General features: G+C 39.7%; 1 protein-coding gene across 3 annotated transcripts in view; it reads left to right on the top strand.

Annotated features, from left to right (window-relative positions):
* Positions 1–6,264: 6,264 nt before the first annotated feature.
* LOC100567919 (broad substrate specificity ATP-binding cassette transporter ABCG2) overlaps positions 6,265–21,034 on the top strand; it is a 41,603-nt gene continuing 26,833 nt past the window's right edge. The window contains exons 1-2 of one of the 3 annotated variants that reach the window (XM_008111033.3): positions 6,265–6,499; positions 20,648–20,865. In XM_008111033.3, the coding sequence (XP_008109240.1) occupies positions 20,669–20,865 (197 nt within the window). In that variant the 5' untranslated portion in view covers positions 6,265–6,499; positions 20,648–20,668. Of the gene's footprint in view, positions 6,500–6,658; positions 7,381–12,760; positions 13,525–20,647; positions 20,866–21,034 lie in introns of those variants that run through there. The other 2 variants (XM_008111032.3, XM_003221245.4) reach the window with 2 other exon arrangements.

The raw sequence follows: 21,034 nt of genomic DNA, 5'->3' as shown, positions 1-21,034 counted from the left end.
GGAAAGAGAATTACTGAACTTGTGTTAGAGCAACACAGCCTTGGACTTTTTCTGGATATGTTCTACACGTTAGAATATTTTCTCTTTTTTTCTGTGAGCAAGGAAAGCTAGCTCTAGGTCTCCAAGTAATCTGGAGGTACCTGATAGAACAGCACACAGAGGCAGATAGCAGAGGCTTTGTTCCAAGCTCAGAAAGGCTTTTATCTTGGAAGTTCAGTAGCATAAAAATACAATCAGCTCTATACAAAAATCACATTCTCTCATTCTCAGTAAATTCTCCCATGTAGAAATCTCTCCAAGGATCAGCAACGACACCAACCAACCACACAACATGTTGGCTGTTCTTTTATCCAAGACCCAGCCAGTCACATATGGTATTGCATCATCCCTGGCACTGTCATTCCCTCATAGTTGCATCAGGCACTCAAACTTGCCTTCTCATTCTGACTTGACAATTAGGTACCTGGATAAGCTGTCATATTTGGCTCCCTGCCAGATCCTGACAATACAAACTGTCCAGGTGAGAATCTGCAGGTCAAACTTCACCAATAATAATATAGTCATGGTTTTGTAAGCTTCTTAATCTGCCTTGTAAGGATAGTATTGCTTGAATAATCTGAGATATCTTTTGAATCAGTCAGTCATTGCATGTGTTTCCCTCATATTATTTGCTTGCAGGCAAAAGTACTGAAATGCACTTGTACCTCCTTGAAGCAGGTAGATTTCAGGTCATAACCCTTAAAGCATCAAAGGCATATCTTTCAAGTTGTTCTGATTTGGCAAGAACATTCTGATTGTTCTTTTATGTTGAAGCAGTCTTAGACTTAAGGTCAAATACCTGGCTCATTTAGTAGGATGTCCATTTGGAAACACTTACCTAGGCTTTTCCTACTGATCTTCAGTGGTCAATGATGTCAGCCAAATTACTCTGTAATTGAAGCTGATGTCTCTAAAAAGCATGTCCCCTTGGCCCATACTTTTCAGCCAAGCAAGGCAAATGAGCCATATCTCATTGCTTTTGGCATCCACAGTGTTCATGGACTACGATTTCATGGGCTGCAAAGTTCAACTGAAAGGTATGAAGTTGGGATGCAAGCCAAGTGGAGTTTACTCAAGTGACGGCTGCATTGACCCATGAATGAAACTATATCCCTTCCATAAGGTCAGGAGATTATGACACAATCGAGAAGCACCTGCCCTTTTCTGTCCCATATCACCACATGCACTGGGATGTCCGCATCTGTGAAAAAGATAAAGCAGTAATTTAAAAACATTTTATTTATTTATTTATTTATTGCAATATTTATATCCCGCCCTTCTCACCCAACAGGGGACTCAGGGCGGCTTACAATAAAACAGACATATAAAAACAGTACAATACACTATAAATCAGTTAAAAACTTACATATAACATTCATAAAATGCATTTATAAAATATAGATAGGCGTGTACAAGTTTAAAAGGCTGGGTCTATCAGTTGAGTTCCAGCATACATAATAGTAATTAATGCTGCTGATTCTTATTCGAAAGCCTGGCCCCACAACCAAGTTTTTACCTTCCTACGGAAGGATAGGAGGGAGGGAGCCTGCCTGATTTCAATGGGGAGGGCGTTCCATAGGCGGGGAGCCACTACTGAAAAGGCCCTGTCTCTCGTCCACGCCAGCCGCACCTGTGAGGCTGATGGGACCGTGAGCAGGGCCTCATCCGACGATCTTAAGCTTCGAGGTGGGTCATAGCGGGAGACACGTTCGGACAGATAAGCTTCAATTGACTTCAACTGGAAAAAAGTTTGCTAGTACTGGAACTTGTTTGCTAGTACTTAAACCTGGGCATGATATTTCTGCTTTGGGAAATCCAAATAGCTCAGTGTTATAAAACATTTTATAATCTTTCATTAGAACCCAGCAAGTTCAAGGAATAAAACGTTTTTTCTTTACATGATATTTTCTTGCACTGGTCTGGTTGCTAATGTAAGTTATGAATTTGGTGAAATTTTACACAAGTTTTTTCTGTTCACTGAAGGAGAACTAGGGTATTGTTACCCGTAATATTTCAAACCTGAATTGATTCTGATCATTCTGCTTCCTCAGGTGGCTGTTCCAGGTATGAACTATATGGTAGGGTTTTTACAATGCTTCTCTTTTCACATTGACCTATGATAAAAGTATTTTGGTGAACACTTCTATGTTTCCATATAAACAGTACCTTACAGTGATTTTTGTTTTCTATAAATATCCTGTTCAGACCAAGTTTTTCAAGAGCAACATGGAATTAACCATGACAGTATTTGAGTTACACACAGGAAGCAAAACCTATAATCTCAGATGTAAGACCATTTGGTAAGTGAAGCACCACATATTTTCTACCACCATTTTTAGAGGAAAAATGCACATTTTCCCCTCCTGAAAACTTGCAATGTAAAACAGGCGATTGCAGAAATTATTTTTGTGGCATTATAATGCTCAAAATGTCCCAGCCAGGATGGTCAGTAACTTCTAAACTCCATCTAACAGGCATGATACAAAGTTTCACATCTAGAATTAAATGCAGTTTGATGACACTAACTGCCATGGCATAATGCTCTGGAATCAGTTCTTTTACCACCTCTTGACTTGGTTTATTTTATTTGATACTGCTGGTTAGTACTATTAATTTGGAAAGCAGCCTTTGACTGAAACTGGTTCTACACTGCCAAATAATGCAATTCGAACTGTATTATATGGTTTTACACTGGCCATATAATGTAGTTCAAACTGTATTATTTGGCAACATAGAACCAGCCTGAGATTTCCCTCTCTGCTTATGGTAGTGAAAGCTTATCTCTCCTGAGCCATATGCCAGAAAGCTAGAACAGATGGCTCTGTGGTCCCTTCCTTCAAAGCCACTGGCAAACAGTCTGCCTCTGAAAACATACATCCCTTCTTGCTCCCATTGCAGCACATAGAAGAGAGTCTGACTCATAGAAAAGCAACAGGACATTGGCAGGAGCACAGAGACTAAATATAATGCTCTTACTGTCAATATCATGCTGCCTGCCGCTTAGGGGTGGTAGGAGGGTGAGGCTATCCTTCCCAATCAGAGTGTCTCTTGCATGCCCTACCTCCTGCCTGTCTCCAAATTTGGTGCCGAGTATATACAACTGGTTTGCCGCGAAACATTCTGAGAAGGAGGTACTTGATGTGTTCATCTGCTTTATTCTCTTGAGATTCAACCTACGACTTCCAAGAAACCTTTGCCTCTAAACATTGACTTTGCAGAAAGAAATCGAATAAATGGAAAACAAGAGCACTTTAAGTTAAATGGTCAAGGTCATAAATGACAAGCAAGGTACAGAAGGACTATTAAGTTAACCAGTATCTATGGGGATTGGTAGATGGTGGATAAATGTGGTTTCTGATTGCGTTACAGTTCCTATTAAAAATAGGCCCAATACTATACCCCATACTATAAAATACCATCAACTTGGCATTGGCTTGATATTAATATTGAAATACAGTAATTAAAAGCAAATAAAGACAAACTTAATGTAACACAGGCCCCATTATATAATGCAATTTGGAACTCATATAATGCTGTTGAATGCCGTTAAACTACATTATATTAGTCTATACTGACCACATAGTGCAGTTCCAAACTGCATTCTATGATAGGGCCTGTGTTACATTATATTTTTTAGCAGGTTGCTTGAGTTCTGGTTAACTGGGAGTCTACTGTATTTGATTTAGCGCTCTACCATGTTGGGGCAATCTTCTTTTAAAAGTTTATAATGCTCTTCTGTCCCTAATGTTCATGTGTTTTAGTTCAATAAAGTATTCCTTTCTTTAAAAAAGCTTTATGCACAAATTTGGTTTCAACAAAGTGAACAACTAACCAGTATTTAGCTTTTACATAACAGTATTTAGCTGATACAGTACTCTCTCCTGGTTTCTCTAAATTAGGGAAGGCGTGATTGGGAACACAAATGTCAATTGATAGACAAAGTTAGCCACAGTTGGGCCATGTTGTTATCATGATTGGCGCAAGTGTCACAAAAGGTATGCACACTTTCAAGAACTTTATCAGACCTGAGTCTTGTTTGCACTGCAAAATTATGGTGCTATTATTCCACTTTTAAGCACCATTGTTCCATTCTGTGAAAGCCTGGGCTTTGTAGTTTGGTGAGGCACCAACAGTCTTTGACAGAAAAGGCTAAAGACCTTATAAAACTACAGCTCCTTTTTTGTGTCAGGAGTGACTTGAGAAATTACAAGTTGCTTCTGGTGTGAGATAATTGGCCGTCTGCAAGGATGTTGCCCAGAGGACACCCAGATGATTTTGATGTTTTTACCATCCTTGTGGGAGGCTTCTCTCATGTCCCCGCATGGAGCTGGAGCTGATAGAGGGAGCTCAACCGCACTCTACCTGGGTTGGATTCGAACTGGCAACCTTCAGGTCAGCAACCCAACCTTCAAGTCATTAGTCCTGCCGGCACAAGGATTTAACTCACTGTGCCACCAGGGGCTCCACATTGTAACACTTATTATTCCATAGCATTAAACCATAACCATTAACAGTGTAAATGTACCCTGATTGCACTTAAAATAAGAAAGTCCAGGAATAAAAAGCTAAGCACTCTTGTTATCTTTCTCTCTCTAAGAAAAATGATAAAAAATTAAATGCCTCCACCTAGTGGTTCTCATGGGAACTGGGAGTTTTGAATCCCATGCAAGCACAGCTGGAATTTGAGAAGTTTGATATCCTTATTTTCTCCAGAAAAGGCATGTTCAGCAACTGTATCCATCTCAGAGTTCCCAGTCCTTTTAAACCCATCAGCACGCTTGGAATATTAAAAGCATGCCATATTTGCCATGTCACAAAATAGACAGGAAATGAGGTGTGGGAGAAATACACAAGCATCCCTACAAACAGACGGCAACAATGGGACAGCCTTTAAATCTAAATTTTATTTCAGCCCAGAATGTATCTTTGGAACCTTCCTCAAGGTCTACAAAATAAAACAAGAGTACATAAATCTGACAGTGTATAAAATAAAATAAAAAAAACTCTTGTCTGCTTGAGGCAAGTGTGAATGCTGCAATTGGCCATCTTGATTAGCATTGAATAGTCTGGTACCTTCAAAGCTGGGTTGATTCTTGCCTGGGGAAATCCTTTGTTGAGAGGTGTTAGCTGGCTCTGATTGTTTCTTGTTTGGAATTCCCCTGTTTTCTGAGTGTTGTTCTTTATTTACTGTCCTGATTTTAGAATTTTTAAAATACTGATGGCCAGATTTTGTTCATTTTCATGGTTTCCTTCTTTCTGGCAGGGGAATTCTAGACAAGAAACAATCAGGGCCAGTTAACACTTACTAACAAAGGATTTCCCCAGGCAGGAAACTGACTTTGAAGCCACGATGTGTGCATGTGTATAGAGCTGGGCTTTATGGAGTTGGGTGTTTGCTGCTGGTCCTGGGATGGTCGAAGGAGACTAGAGAGACGGAAGTCAATGTAGTTCATGCTGGCCTAACGTTCTTGGGAAACTATTATTCCCTTGATGGTAGGACTCGCTTTAGCAGGGGTGGGGGTGATCATGTAAATACTTGCTCAATCAAAATGTAGCTAACTTTTTGAAAATCACAAATCTCTTTGAAAATTACAAATTGCTTGTAGGCCTGTGTTCTTACATGATGATTTTCTTTGCATGTTAGTCTGCATAAATGCTTCGAGGAAATGATTATCAACAAGGATAAAGTTTGGGGAAATAGTTCAAATGACCTTTCACTTGTGGAGGTCTCTAATGAGATAACATGCAGGGGAACTTATGCACTGCCTATGTCTGCAGAGGCTCAAGGGAGTGTCTGTAAAATGCTTTGTTTTTGTATTAAAAGAAAAATAAATTGAATCCTTTTCAGGCATTCCTTGATTTTTTTCAATTATAGAAGAGGAAGGAAACCTATTTCCTGATGTAGCCCTTCTCAGCTAAACATAAATTCCATTGGGACCCAAAATAGTGGCGAAGTAGAGGCCAGTTTATTTATTTTTGTCTTAAGTAAGATCTTACATATTGATATATTAATAGTTGCTCACAGTTTTTATATTTGTTGCCATCAAGTCTTTTCTTCACAAGAGAGAATTGTGGGAGTTGTAGTTTCACAAGATCATGAGTCTTGTCTGCCAAAGAGTGCCAATGTCTCACCAAACTACACATTCCAGGATTCCATAGCATTGAACCATGGCAGTTCAAGTGGTGTCTAACTCTATTAATTCTACAGTGTAGATGCACTCAAAGTGAAGGTGAACATCAACAAACCAATAAGACTGGTGCTTAAACCAGTCCCTTGAAACCCTTTCCATTTTTGTGAAGACAGGCAATCCATGAGATTCCCTAAGACTTAACCTTTCTTATCTGCTATTTCCCCATAAAAGCACAAGGGTTATTTAAACTAATGCCTTCGGCATTCATTTCCGTTGCCAGTCCTTAGTCTGAAACTTACTTTCCAGATCTGTGTTCATGTTTCCTTTTGGTAAGTACTGTAGACATAGTCTTCTGCATAATTTGTATTTATATTGTGTTGTCGAAAGTTTCATGGCTGGAGTCCACTGTGTTGCTGTGAGTTTTCCAGGCTGTATCGTCATGTTCCGAAAGCATTCTCTCCTGACGTTTTGCCCACATCTATGGCAGGCATCCTCAGAGGTTGTGAGGTTTGTTGGAAACTAGGTAAGTGGGGTTTATATATCTGTGGAAAGTCCAGGGTGGGAAAAAGAACTCTTCTCTGTTTGAGGCAAGTGTGAAAGTTGCAATTGGCCACCTTGATTAGCATTGATTGGCCTTGCAGCTTCAAAGCCTGGCTGCTTTCTGCCTGAGAGAATCCATTGTTGGGAGGTGTTAGCTGGCCCTGATTGATTCCTGCTTGGAATTCCTCTGTTTTTTTGAGCATTGTTCTTTATTAAATAAAGTAAATGGGAATAGAAAAATAATCTTTAGACCCTAGGCCCTTTCATACTGCAAAATTGTGTTGCTATGATTTGAGTCTAGCTCTCACCGATTCCTGAGGTTTGTAGTTTAAATAACTTTCTATACATTGCAAGTCGCAGGATTCCATACTAAATTTGCCAGATTGGAGGTCCTTTTTTGTCCCTTTAATAGTTGTGTTGGGCTATTTCATCAGATGTCATTTGTTACCTGGTCACATGAAAAGCAACACCTGCTGAAATTCCCTCTTCTGTACAACCATTAAAGATACAGGAGTCCTTCCCAGTTTTTAAGAGAATGTTGCCATGGTAGATAAGGTGGAATCCCAGTGTAATGTTAAAAGGATCCCCATTTCTCAGGCTGTGTGAAATCCAAGTCTAAGGAATTATCCCTGTTTTTTCCATTTTTCAAGCAAAAGGAAGAAATCAAAGGGTAAGACAGCTGCCTTGAAAAGTGTGTGTGTTATACCCATTTGTTATGCATGCTAATTTCGATTTGAACGTCATATGTGAGCAACTGTGGTTGATGCTTAATGCATCTTGCATACTTGGGACCACTTCTTATAACATCAGCTTTGTAGTATAAGCATGCACTGTCCCTGGTAACGTTACAAATTCCTTATTCATGCAGGTTTTGGCCATGAAATTTCAGGGCCTGTGTTAGTTCTGGCCTGGTGAACTTATAGATATAATTTATATATATATAGCAGGAACTGCTGTTACATTTGTGCCAATGCCTATTTCTTTCTTTCCTGGAAAATGTCCAGAGTCCATCAATTATTGGTCCATGGATCAACATTGGTTTGTAGACTACAATCTGGCTCTGGGGTATATGAGGTGCAATATAAAACACCCCACTAAATAAAAAACACACCCAATTTAAAAGTTGCTTTTTTTTAAACTGTCCCTATGTGTATGCATGTATTTATACATTTCAATTTATAGCTCGGCTTTTATGTTTTCACCTACTTGAGGCATCTTAAAACAGGTAAACAATACCAGATTAAATCTCATGCATAGTTGATGATAATGGCTGTAGAAATCACAAAACTGATAGCAGGAAAACTTATAGTTTACTAAATATGTTAATCTGTTTCTTCTTTGTTCCTAACTCTATGCTGGATGGTGTTATAGGTAAAGGTAAAGGTTTCCCCTGACGTTAAGTCCAGTCATGTCTAACTCTGGGGGTTGGTGCTCATCTACATTTCTAAGCCGAAGAGCTGCCGTTGTCTGTAGACACCTCCAAGGTCATGTGGCCGGCATGACTGCATGGAGCACTGTTACCTTCCCGCTGGAGAGGTACCTACTGATCTACTCACATTGGCATGTTTTCGAACTGCTAGGTTGGCAGAAGCTGGAGCTAATAGCGGGTGCTCACTCCACTCCCAGGATTTGAACCTGCAACCTTTCGGTCTGCAAGTCCAGCAGCTTGGTGCTTTAACACACTTTACTACCGGGGCTCTGGATGAGGTTATACTCCCCCTGAAATCACAGGTTCTCAGCTTGGGTGTCCTCCTGGATTCCTCACTGAGCCTAGAACCCCAGGTCTTGGTGGTGGCCAGGGGAGCCTTCGCACAATTAAAATGTGTGCGTCAGTTGTGCCCATGCCTTGGGAAGTCAGACTTGGCCATGATGGTCCATGCTCTTGTTACACCTTGTATAGACTACTGCAATGCGCTCTACGTGGGACCACCTTTGAAGACTGTTCAGAAGCTTCAAGTAGTGCATAGGGCAGCAGCCAAACTGCTCACTGGAGCGGAGTACAGGGAGTGTACAATCCCCGTTACATCAGCTCCACTGGCTGTCAGTCTGGTACTGAACACAATTCAAAGCGCTGGCTTTAGCCTATAAAGCCCTAAACCAGTGGTTCTCAACCTGTGGGTCCCCAGGTGTTTTGGTCTACAACTCCCAGAAATCCCAGACAGTTTACCAGCTGTTAGGGTTTCTGGGAGTTGAAGGCCAAAACATCTGGGGACCCACTGTCCTAAATGGTTCTGGCCCAGCTTACCTGTTGGAACGTATCTCCCTCTATGAACCACCTTGGAGGTTAAGATCTTCCGGAAAGGCCCTGATCTCGGTCCAGCATCCTTCGCAGGTGTGACTGGCAGGGGCAAGAGACAAGGCCTTCTCAGTGGTGGCCCCTTGGCTGTGGAACTCCCTTCCCAGTGAAATTAGATCACCTCCCTCCCTCCTGACCTTCAGAAAGAAATGGAAAACTTGGCTATGGGACCAAGCCTTTGGAGAACAGGCAGTGCAATAGGTGACAATTATGTAAGTGTAATACAATTGGAATGGACCCTGGGCTATGACTTCGGATTTGTGTGGTTTTAACAGCTGATTTTACTGTATTAATGTAATGTCTTAATAAGCTATGACTTTTAATTTTAATGTTTTATATTTGTGTATATTGTATCTGCTGTTGTATTGCTTTGAAGATTGTCCACTTCGAAGCCCCTCTGAGTCCACTTTGGGGTGAGAAGAGCGGGGTAAAGGTATAGTAAATAAATAAATACATACATAAACTCCCTTGCCTTTTACTCTTCTACGGTATCGTGAACATGTGTTTCCTGTGTTTTACTGATTAAAGTAGTCAAGTCCATATCTTTGTGAGGCTTAGCAGTAGATTGTGAACAAAGACAACATAAAAGAAGCCTACTTTCAAATACTTGCTGGCAGAGTTGATATGAAGTCACTCCTTGGTTTTTCTCTTTTTGAGTAAAACTTCCAATGAAGATTTCATAGAAGTCTAGATGAAAAGAATGTCAAACAGTTTCCATATCTAAATCATATGTTTTATAATTGACAGATCATCATAAATGCCAGAACTAAAAGGTCAAGAAGTTTTATATAACTAGCTCTCTTGGGGCATGGCAACTTTTTATTATATTGCTGTGGATATTTTTATAGTTTTATGAGTGGCTGTCATGCATTCATTACCAAATAGGAAAAGAAACCAGGTTTTATGGGTGAGGACATTTCTTATACAATACCATGTTTTGCTCCATGTTCATGAAGTTGGAATAATGATTGACGGCTGCGCTGGACTCAGCACTGCTTTATATTTTATCTGAATCTTGGTTTAGTAGCGAAAGTTTTGTGTAAGGATTTATGTCGACATCTTTCCAGGCCTGTTACTTCTAATTGTTAATCTGGGAATGGAAGAAAGACCTTGGAATATGTAGGCTGCCTATTGGTGATGAAATAGTGATCATAGCAATGGCATTCATAATATAATCAATGAAAATAAATAAAAACATGAAAATCCCACATCCTAGCACTGAAACATACCCCTTTCCATAAAAGCTGATATAATCGCAAGTGCTTCTATTTAATGGATACAGCTTGGGGCAATGCCCAAACATTTATTTTTCTTGGACCAGTGCAAAAGAATAACATGGTCCCCTTCCTGCATGATTCCTCGTGCAATCTGCAAAATCGACAAGGAAGCTTTGTTTTGAAAAACAGGAAAAGTGGTGTTCTTTAGCTTGTTTTAGCTCCCTTTGTTTAAGAACCTTAATTTCTGGCTGCTTAACTATAGCCGGATGTGGTGATAGAAGCAGGTATACTTATTATGAGGGCTGGACTTACTGTTGATGGAATTGAAGTAGAAGATGTGATGGAGGGCAGGCGATTAGGACAGAGAACACTGGGAGTCCCTTTGCTCCATATAATGGCAAACACATGTATTTAAATGTACATGTGATGTAGTGCTCCAAGTGATGGGCTATGACTCTGGAGACCAAGGTTCAAATCTTTGCTCATTGGGTGACCTTGGGAAAGTTGCACTCAAGATACAGAGGAAGGCGATGGCAAACCTCTGCTGAACAAATCTTGCCAAGAAAACCCTGCGATAGGATTACCATAGCTTGGAAATGACTTTGAGACACATAACAAGCACAATAAATGTTTTAATATCCATTTAATATATTTAATAAACACAATCTTCTTGCAGGTCTTTTCTGCTGCCAGCATCTCTATCTGACACAGCTCTCCCTTCTTCCAGTGTATAAAATCTAACTTTTAGGCTCTGATTAAGGAATTGACTTCCAAATGTTGTTGGGCTGTCTTTTCTAGCAGCCCTTGAAAGCACCACAAATAGTCAAGCATGCTAGGAGTTTGTTTGGAGAGCTATTTGATTCCCACCCTCGATCTATTTAATTATATGTCTCTATATTGGAAGTGACAATGGTTACAAATGAGTTATAAATGTATGTTGCTATATCCAGCTCTTTACCATCCTCCAACATATAAACACTTTGTAACCATTGTAAAACATCCACAGTATTAAGTTACATATCAATGTATTTATCCCTTACATGTTCCTTTTCTGACACTCTCATTCACATCACAGCATCCCCCTCTCCAGAAGTTTATCACACAAGGCAGGCAAATTGCAATTGAAGGACCATAAGGTTTTAGACTAAGAATTATCACATGTCATCACTCCTTTCTCACTGCTTTCCCAGTGGGAGATGGTCCAGAGAGTACTTATTTTACAAACTCAAATATCTGTCCCTTTTTAACATTTTATTGTATTTATTTATAGTCTGCCTTTCTCCTGATGATGGATACAGGTTGGCTAGCAACATATTAAAAAACAATACAAAAATCAATAAAGATATAAAGGATGTAATTAAAATAATTAATTAATTTGTAAATTAAAATATTAAAAATATACAAATGTCTTACAGTTATATAAAAATGCTCCCATGGTCACCCACGTCCCCAGGAACAACTGCAGCCTTGCTGCATGTGTGATTTGTTTGCTTCCTCTGATAAAAGTTCTTTCTCTCTTATGCAAATACACTTCACCAGAGACATTCCACACCTTTCTATCAGCCTTCCAGGACACCCTGACATTATTTAAACATACTACATTACTATACAGAGGGACACACAATGTTTAGCTTATGCAACATTATAGATGTCATTTAATCCTTTGAGTTAAATGTTTTGGGTTGGCCTTGTTGACTGTACTGGAGTGAGGATTCTCATTAGATAAAGTACTCTGATACTCCGGTGTCTAAAGAGTCTATTCTAATGTCAGTTCTGTCTCGCATGGTTGAGAGGCATCTATATATATTAGGGTTGCTAAACTCAATGATCAGCACTGGGTCACAACATCCCTGGTTCTTATGGTGCCACAAAATCATTATAATTGATATATGACTGCAGTTACACTTTAAAAATGTACCTGTTCTGACTTACATACAAATTTCACCTAAGAACAAACTTACAGAACCTACCTTGTTTGTTACTTGGGGACTGCCTGTATGTCATATGAAGATACATTTCTCCTAGAAAACAAAACTTAGTTTTCTAAGAAAAAACCTCTTTCTGGTCCTGAGTCAACAACTCAGTATTCAGAATACCGCTTAAAAAAACCCTTCTACCTTTCTTTGTCTCCAGCAAACATTGAATGATCCAAAATTGAATGATGAATTTGCTGTCTGAAGGGGGGGGGGGGGAGTGGCACTCATTCTACATCTGTCTACACCACATAACAGTAGTACAATGGTTCAATTTCAGTGGCCATAGCAACATCTATGAAATCCTAGGATCTGTAGTTAGAGGTAGCTCTGTTTCTGATAATTCCAGATTGCTGTTGTTGTGTGCCTTCAAGTCATTTCTGACTTATGGTGACCCTAAGATGAGTCTGAGAGTGACTCTCCAAAGGTCACCCAGTGGGTTTCCATGGCCAACAGGGATTCAAACCCTATTCTCCAGTCATAGTACAGTGCTCAAAGGACTACACCATGCTGGTTTTTATATCTAGATAAAGGTAAAGGTAAAGGTTTTCCCTGACATTAAGTCCATTTGTGTCTGACTCTTGGGGTTGGTGCTCATCTCCATTTCTAAGCCGAAGAGCCAGCGTTGTCCGTAGACACCTCCAAGGTCATGTGGCCGGCATGACTGCATGGAGCGCTGTTATCTAGATACCCTTCTCTAAATTGCAAACTGAAGACAAGGTAGACCTCTCCCTTGTGCCACGAGTCATCTGAACACTCAAACAGAGACAGGATTATAAAGAAATAAGTTTGCATAAGCATCGTCAAGTATGACCAGTCACTGAGCCTTAATTTTTCTTTCCCACATACAAGCTTCCATCCCAAATCAAGCACCCAGCCCTCCCTATCCGGCAAATTTGGTCCCTGGCTTGGCAGTAGGACCAAAGAGTTTCCTTCTGCCACAGAGCAACGGGTGGTTCCTGCCAGCATTGTCAGCTCTTCAAACAAAAAGTCAAGGGAGAAGCGTGCGTCTGTGTTCGCCCCTCCCTAAAAAGAGACCTTTCACCCCTTCAATAATTACATCTGGAAATGGGAGGGGTGAACAGCCTCCAGTACAAAGCCTTTGCAAGAGCAGTTGTCTGGATGACAGACGGAGACAGAGTGAAGTCTGAATAGGGTGTCCCTGCAAGTCACAGAAAGTGGCCCCTGGGTGCCCCTTTCAAGAGGACGACTCGGCCTTTCTCCAAACTCTCCAAGATACTCGAATCGAACTCCTGCTCCAACTGGATCTGGATTTGCCTCTGGCATCCCATTCTTCTGGCATCTCATTCTTTCTTATTCTGCATCTGGTAAGTTCAAAATCAACTTCTGGGAACTGTCTTCTACCTTCTCCTTTTCCCTCTTCCTTTTACCCGCGGTTATTATTTTTTTGCGGTTGTGGTTCTCTGTGAATGGAGAATTGCAGTTGCACATGGGCGGGCAACAGAACTTGTGGGTTTGCAGTTAATGTTCTGTGTTGATAACAAGCCAGCGGCTTGTGTAACTGGCCTGTTACTTCTTGCCTTTTCATGCTGCTCTAACTAAAAGGGAAAGTGTTATAATTACACTTCACCAGATCAAGGAAGGAAAGACTCACAACTAGTTATTTAAAGACATCAGCTTTGAGTGAGCATTATTGGAAATGATAGAAATAAGTGCATATCTGTATGTGTTTTCAAGTCACCCTTTGTCTTAGGGTGACCCAAGGAATTTCATAGGTTTTCTTAGACAAAGAATATTCAGAAGTGGTTTTGCAAATTCCTTCCTCTAAAATATAGCCTACGGCTTCTAATATTAATTGGCAGCAGTCTCTCATCCAAGTACGTAAACACTAAACAAAACTGACTTTTTAAGATTCAAAATCAGACAGAACCTGGTGTCTTTAGAATATTTAGATTCTATAGAAATGTACAAATTTGTATAATGGGCTACAATGGGCCAAATCAAAGGTTATATGAAACTATCTTCTGCTTTTCAATACTTGATTGTGGAGCCGCGGTGGCTCAATGGGTTAAACCTTTGTGCCGGCTGAACTGCTGACCTGAAGGTTGGGTTGCTGACCTAAAGTTTGCCAGTTTGAATCCACAAGACAGGGTATTTAAATGTATCCTGCTGACTGACAAGATGAAATATTTAGAATACAAATAAATGAACAAGAATTCCGGCCGTCAACATTCACATGTGACGATTTCCATATTTCTCTATCTGAGGACCTTACCTTACCACTTCTATTGTTATCAAAAATCTGTTCTTCTTGTTCTCCTTCTTTCAACAACATCCTTTTGTATTCTAGATTGACATGCACTCACTTAACAATAAAAGCCCCCGATGGCACAATGGGTTAAACTCTTGTGCTGGCAGACTGCTGACCTGAAGGTTGGGTTGCTGACCTAAAGTTTGCCAGTTTGAATCCGCAAGACAGAGTGAGCTCCCGACTGTCAGCTCTAGCTTGCGGGGACATGAGAGAAGCCGCCCAGCTAACACATCTGGCCATCCCCTGGGCAACGTCTCTGTAGTTAGCCAATTCTCTCACACCAGAAGTGACTTGCAGTATGTTCTCAAGTCGCTTCTGACACGATTAAAAAAATACTTGCTTAACTTTTGAATAGCTAGTGCTTCAGTTTGGTAGTATGAGCTTCTTGCTGAGTTTGTACCTGTCCCTATTCATTTAAAATCTGCAGGAATGAATTATTTCTATGGGAAATAAGCAACTTTTACCTAATAATAATAGCAATAGGTTTTGATTAGTAGCAGTGTGTGTATGTGGGTGTCTTCATTTACAGTTGACAGGCATCTTGAAGACACCTACATACATACATTATTACTATGACTTATAACTTATTACTACTACTACTACTACTACTACTATAACTTATAACCTATTGATGTAATACAGTTTTCTAAGGCAAGGAATGATCAGAGGAGATTTTGCCAATTCAGTAGGTTTGCAAAATAATGTACAGTAGAGTCTCACTTATCCAACACTCGCTTATGCAACGTTCTGGATTATCCAACGCATTTTTGTAGTCAATGTTTTCAATATATCGTGATATTTAGGTGCTAAATTCGTAAATACAGTAATTACTACATAGCATTACTGTGTATTAAACTACTTTTTCTGTCAAATTTGTTGTCTAACATGATGTTTTGGTGCTTAATTTGTAAAATCATAACCTAATTTGATGTTTAATAGGCTTTTCCTTAATCTCTCCTTATTATCCAATGTGTTCGCTTATCCAAGCTTCTGCCGGCCCATTTACGTTGGATAAGCGAGACTCTACTGTAATTTTTCCTTTTTCATTAGTAGTTCATTTTCCAGCTCTCCGCTCCCAAACACAGGACTTCTTTTCTGAAAAGGGATTTTTTTGGCCTAAATAACATAGGCATGAACATGTATATTAAATTAGTAATAGGAAATTTGACTCAAATGACATTATTTGGTATCTATTAAGTTTTTGACCAAGGAGTGCCCAAGATAATATATAACAGATAAAAACATTAAATATTATGAATACAGCATATTCCAAAGCTTTTTTTAAAAGAGTTTTTAATTAATCACACGGCAAAAACGGCAAGGAAAAGCATTCCTGGTTTTCCATATTTTTAACATTATTAATCCAGACATAAGAATGTCATTGAATGCGTACTGAATTGGAAAATTATTTTCAGTCCTACAGAAGACTGCTCCCAAATAATGTATACAAATCTAATGGTACAATCAATTGCATTTTGATTCAGACGTAGGGGTTTTGGGAGAGTTTATCTCTCAAGAAAGTGTGTAAAGGCATTGTGACTATCACTTGCGGAAACTCAATGTGAGATTTCTGCTCACATTTTATTTAGAACGCAGCTGAACGTGACACACAAAAAACATCTATAGCATGCTGGTCTGGAATGATGTAGAAATTGCGCTTAAGCCCATTTAAAATAAGAACAAAGATCAGGGTATTTCATCTACCCACTGGCTGTGTATTTTTTAGGTAGAAAAGTGTTGTGTGATATTGAAAACTGATGCACAGTCTACTTTTTTAGTCGTCAGGATAATGAGTGAACAGACTTTTGACTTGGGTCTCTCAATAGCTTGGAAAATTTACTTCTGAGGTACTCAGAATTGCAGTCTCCCTCCTCTTAAAAATATAATTTTCATTTGCTTTTGTTGTAACTCAGAGGCCCACTAAATTACTTAAGTGCAGATTGGTGACTCAGAAAGATACAAAAAAATGTGTAATAAAGTGCATGTGAACTCAGCACATTTTTTTTAGTTCCAGAATTAGAGCTTACACAAAGATTTTCCTTTTTTGGAAGTTTAAACAAATTCAAACATATTGGGGGAGGGTTGAATGTCTTTTTAAGATTAAACAACTGGAGGTTAGAGATAACAATGCTAATCTAATAATAATCAGTTGTAGATCCTGATGTGCATTCCCTGTATCCTTTAGTTATATAAAATTAAGCACAAGGAAGCAAATGGTTCTTCCGTGCTCAGAGAGTTTCACTAAATAGTTGGGGCTCAGGATGTATCAAGGAGATCATTTATGGTACTTTGTGTCTGAATTGTTTCCCAAGATCGCCCTATCATGTCCCACTATTGGTTTATGTTTATGGCAATTACAGCTTTTTATGTGATGGCAAATTTCATGTGCAGTGCAACACTTGATGAAAATTATATTAGTAGTTTTAGCAAAGTTATTTAGAATTCTGGCTAAATCTTTTTCTGCTTTGGAGAGCATTTGGCTAATTGAGGTTACACTGTGGGCAAGTCTAATGGAGCTCTATTGCATGCATAGAGTTGCAGGCAGATATAGGGTTGCACTGTGAATGCTGTTCTTTTTTGCTTTTTCTGTTCTCTGCCCCTCCCCAGCAATATTAGTATTTAAATGTATCCTGCTGACTGACAAGATGAAATATTTAGAATACAAATAAATGAACAAGAATTCCGCCCGTCAACATTCACATGTGACGATTTCCATATTTCTCTATCTGAGGACCTTACCTTACCACTTCTATTGTTATCAAAAATCTGTTCTTCTTGTTCTCCTTCTTTCAACAGCATCCTTTTGTATTCTAGATTGACATGCACTCACTTAACAATAAAAGCCCCCGATGGCACAATGGGTTAAACTCTTGTGCTGGCAGACTGCTGACCTGAAGGTTGGGTTGCTGACCTGAAGGTTGCCAGTTCAAATCCAACCTGGGGAGAGTGCAGATTAGCTCCCTCTGCCAACTCCAACTCAATGCGGGGACATGAGAGATCTCCAACAAGTATGGTAAAAAACATCAAAACATCCGGGCGTCCCCTGGGCAATGTCCTTGCAGATGACCAATTCTCTCAAACCAGAAGTGACTTGTAGTTTCTCAAGTTGCTCCTGACACAAGGAAAAAAACTTAACAAAAAAAATTAGAATGGTAATCTACGTGAAAATGCAGTTAGTTATCCCTGCTAGTTCCTTCAATGTTGAATCTAAACATAATCATGTCATATCTACTTAAAAATCATATGCAGGTTCGAGTTTCTCAGAGTTATACAGATGCAGGAAAAAAACACTCATAGAACTAGAAAAAGAATTGAAACCACAATGAACACAACAAATAAATACAATCAGGAAAACTGGGAGTCAGTAAGGCGAGAGAAAAAAGGTCCTATACTATATAGTTTTAATGCTCTGATCCCACACTAACTGCCATGTTTCATGTAATCTTGGGATGTGCAGTTTGGAGAGAGACATTTGCTATTCTCAGCCAGAGAGCACAACTGCTACATCAAACACAAGTGTTGCACTGGAAGTAAAAGTGGAATCATAGTGGTACAAATATACAGTGTGAATAAAAGCACAGAACTGTAAAGATTCTAAGTCTTGCCAGTTCTTTTGTCACCTACATTTTCTGTGATCATTGGGGGGGGGGGGGGGAGGAGGATCCAAAGGACCATCTCAAAGATGCTATTGGGCATGCTGCAGTTTGGACTCAGCAAAATATTAACTAATGTTCTGAAAATGACTTAAGACCAGTATTTAAAAAGACTTGTTCATCTGATTTCCTCTTTCTTTTAAAATCTTTCCAATGGGGACAAATAAACCTCAAGATGGGATTCAAGGGGAGAGGTAAACATTATATTTTGAGAAAGTTGTGCTTGAATTTTCCCACCAGTCTTGGCATTCAAAAGCACTGGCATTTATCAGAAATTCCTTAATTAATCAGGAGAGAATACCAAAGGTCACACATCCACCGTATAGTTTATTCAAGTACTATGGTATTTCTTGCCGTTTTACTTCCTGTTGCTAACTTGGTTGACTCTTCCATCTGTTGGCTTTGGGGTTATTCTGGGTGAATGAGGCCACTTCATTTTCCACATCTACCTTTCCGTAGACCACAAGGATAGTGCAGAGTTTTGAGGAGCCCCATTAAAAGATAATCACCTTCAGATTGTGTGATTTACCATTTTCCATGGAGCCTCAGATGGTGTAGTGGTTTAAAGCCTCGTGACTTGAAGGTTGGGTTGCTGACCTGAAGGCTGCCAGGTTCGAATCCCACCTGGGGAGAGCATGGATGAGCTCCCTCTATCAGCTCCAGCTTCATTCGGGGACATGAGGGAAGCCTCCCACAAGGATGATAAAAACATCAAAACATCCGGACATCCCCTGGCCAACGTCTTTGCAGACGGCCAATTCTCTTACTCCAGAAGCAACTCCGGTTGCTCCTGACACGGGAAAAAACCCCAAAAAGTTGCTCCTGACACGAAAAAAAACCCAACAGTTTTCCATCAGTAGCACCATAGTTTATGGGGTTACTGCTGAGATTTATCTATGTATATTTTGCTTTGGCCCATGGATTACTCAATCAGGTTTTTGGATCAATTTTTTACTACAATTTCTAGATTTATACATGACTATATAGCAGGCATGGGCAGGCTTTGGCCTTCCAGGTGTTTGGACCTCAACTCCCACAATTCCTTCTACCACTAGGCTGTTAGGAATTGTGGAAGTCCAAACACCAGGAGGGCCGAAGTTTGCCAATGCCTACTATACACAGCATACCTTTGGAGCAGAAGGACAAACGTAGCTTGTCAACTTGTCAATATACTTGCAATATACTGGGATATAGATTATTTCTGGAAGGAAACACATTTCTGTAAAAAGTCCAGCCTTCCCTTCGTCCAACTGCAAGTGAGACCTCTTGTTTAACCCAGACTTGTCTACTTTTTGTTCCCATTCATGCTTTGTGATGCAGTTGTATCACAGTATGATGGCATTAGGCCATCACCTGACAATATTTCCTCTTTGATACAGTTGGTGCCAAGCATCTGAAGAATTTCTCACCTTCTGAAGGCTAGTAGAACAGATGCTTGAATCAGCATTGACCTCTGAAAAGATATTGCAGAAAGACCAAGTCAAGGAGCCTCAAGATGACACCTATAGTGATGACTGATGAGCGTGATGTGAAAGTTGCAAATGTTATTTTGTCGTTAAAATGTATAGGCTGGAAGTGGATGGGAATTAACCAGGAACCTGAGTATGTTGCTGGAAACACGATAAATAGGTGATGAAGGTGACAAAACAAATAAGAGTCTCTGAGCAAGATCATTTCTGTACAAAGGATAATTCAGAAAATGAGATCATGTGCATAATCTTCAAAGTAGTAGATTGTCTTCTAAACTGTCTTTCCTCCAATGGCAACTTTTCTCTGGTAGAAGGGCTTAGAACATTGGCAACCTACTATACTGCTTGTATCAGGAGAACATGCTATAATCTGGAAATTCATGCTTGCTGTCAGTATTCTGCACTAAAGGTGCAGTAGAAGTGAATCCAACATGTAATACACAGATATATAATGTCCAGGATTAAGATCAAGTAAGTTCATTGGGTTTCCTTTGCAGCAAAAGCTGTTTATAAACAGTATTGATGGGATAACTCTTTAAAAATATTTCTTCGTCCCTAGATCCCCCTCCCGCAAACCTTCCTTTTTTTTTTGTAAATAAATTCAATGTTAGTTGATTTTTAAATGAGAACTGGGAAGCTCCGATGAGTCTGAGAGTGAATGTTCTGCCCCTCGAAACTTCTGGGGCCTCATGAAATGCCAAAAACGTGTTAAAGAAAACTTGAAAGCTGAAAATTACGGGGAAGAGCAAGATGGATGGCTAAAATTGTTGCTGGAAGTAATTATAAGTTGTCTTTCAAATATACTGCATAGGAGGGGCGGGGGCAGCTGCGCTCGATTTGTTCTCTCACAGAGCAAGACCAGCGTTCATTTTTCAAATATATTTGACATACATATTTGTCATTATTGCAAACACTAATCTTAGTCACTACTCTCACTCCTCCTCCCGTTGCTCAGGACACAAAAAATTCCTCCTCCCATTAATGAGGTGTAGTGTGTAAACGTATTTGCCTGAAAACCATTCATTAATCTATAATTTTCATTTTTAATGGTCCACAGAGGTAAAGCTGCTCCAGAAAGATGGCTCACAACCCACAAGTCAACATCACAATGACGGAGTCCAATACAAACGGTGTTCCAGGCAGGAAGTTGTCTACCAGGAGCTCAATGAGGGCCACCACCGTGACTTTTCACAACATCTACTACAGAGTGAAGATGAAGAGTGGTTTGATCTGTTGTCGAAAAACAGTCGAGAAAGACATTCTGAAGGATATCAAGTATGTGTTTTTCAATCTATTGGTCCACTACATTTCTTTTTAAATGATAAGTACAATTTCTAGACAACCTTCATCTGTGATGTAGACCTCAGCAATTGCTGTGGCAATGCTTATTTGTAGGTCAGCTTTATTATCTGTGAGAGAGATTAGAAAATGTATTTTTGTGGAC

This window comes from Anolis carolinensis, chromosome 5, assembly GCF_035594765.1.
Source record: "Anolis carolinensis isolate JA03-04 chromosome 5, rAnoCar3.1.pri, whole genome shotgun sequence".
NCBI lineage: Eukaryota > Metazoa > Chordata > Lepidosauria > Squamata > Dactyloidae > Anolis > Anolis carolinensis.
The sequence above is the reverse complement of the archived record's forward strand: the minus strand, read 5'-3'. Positions and strand labels throughout refer to the sequence as shown.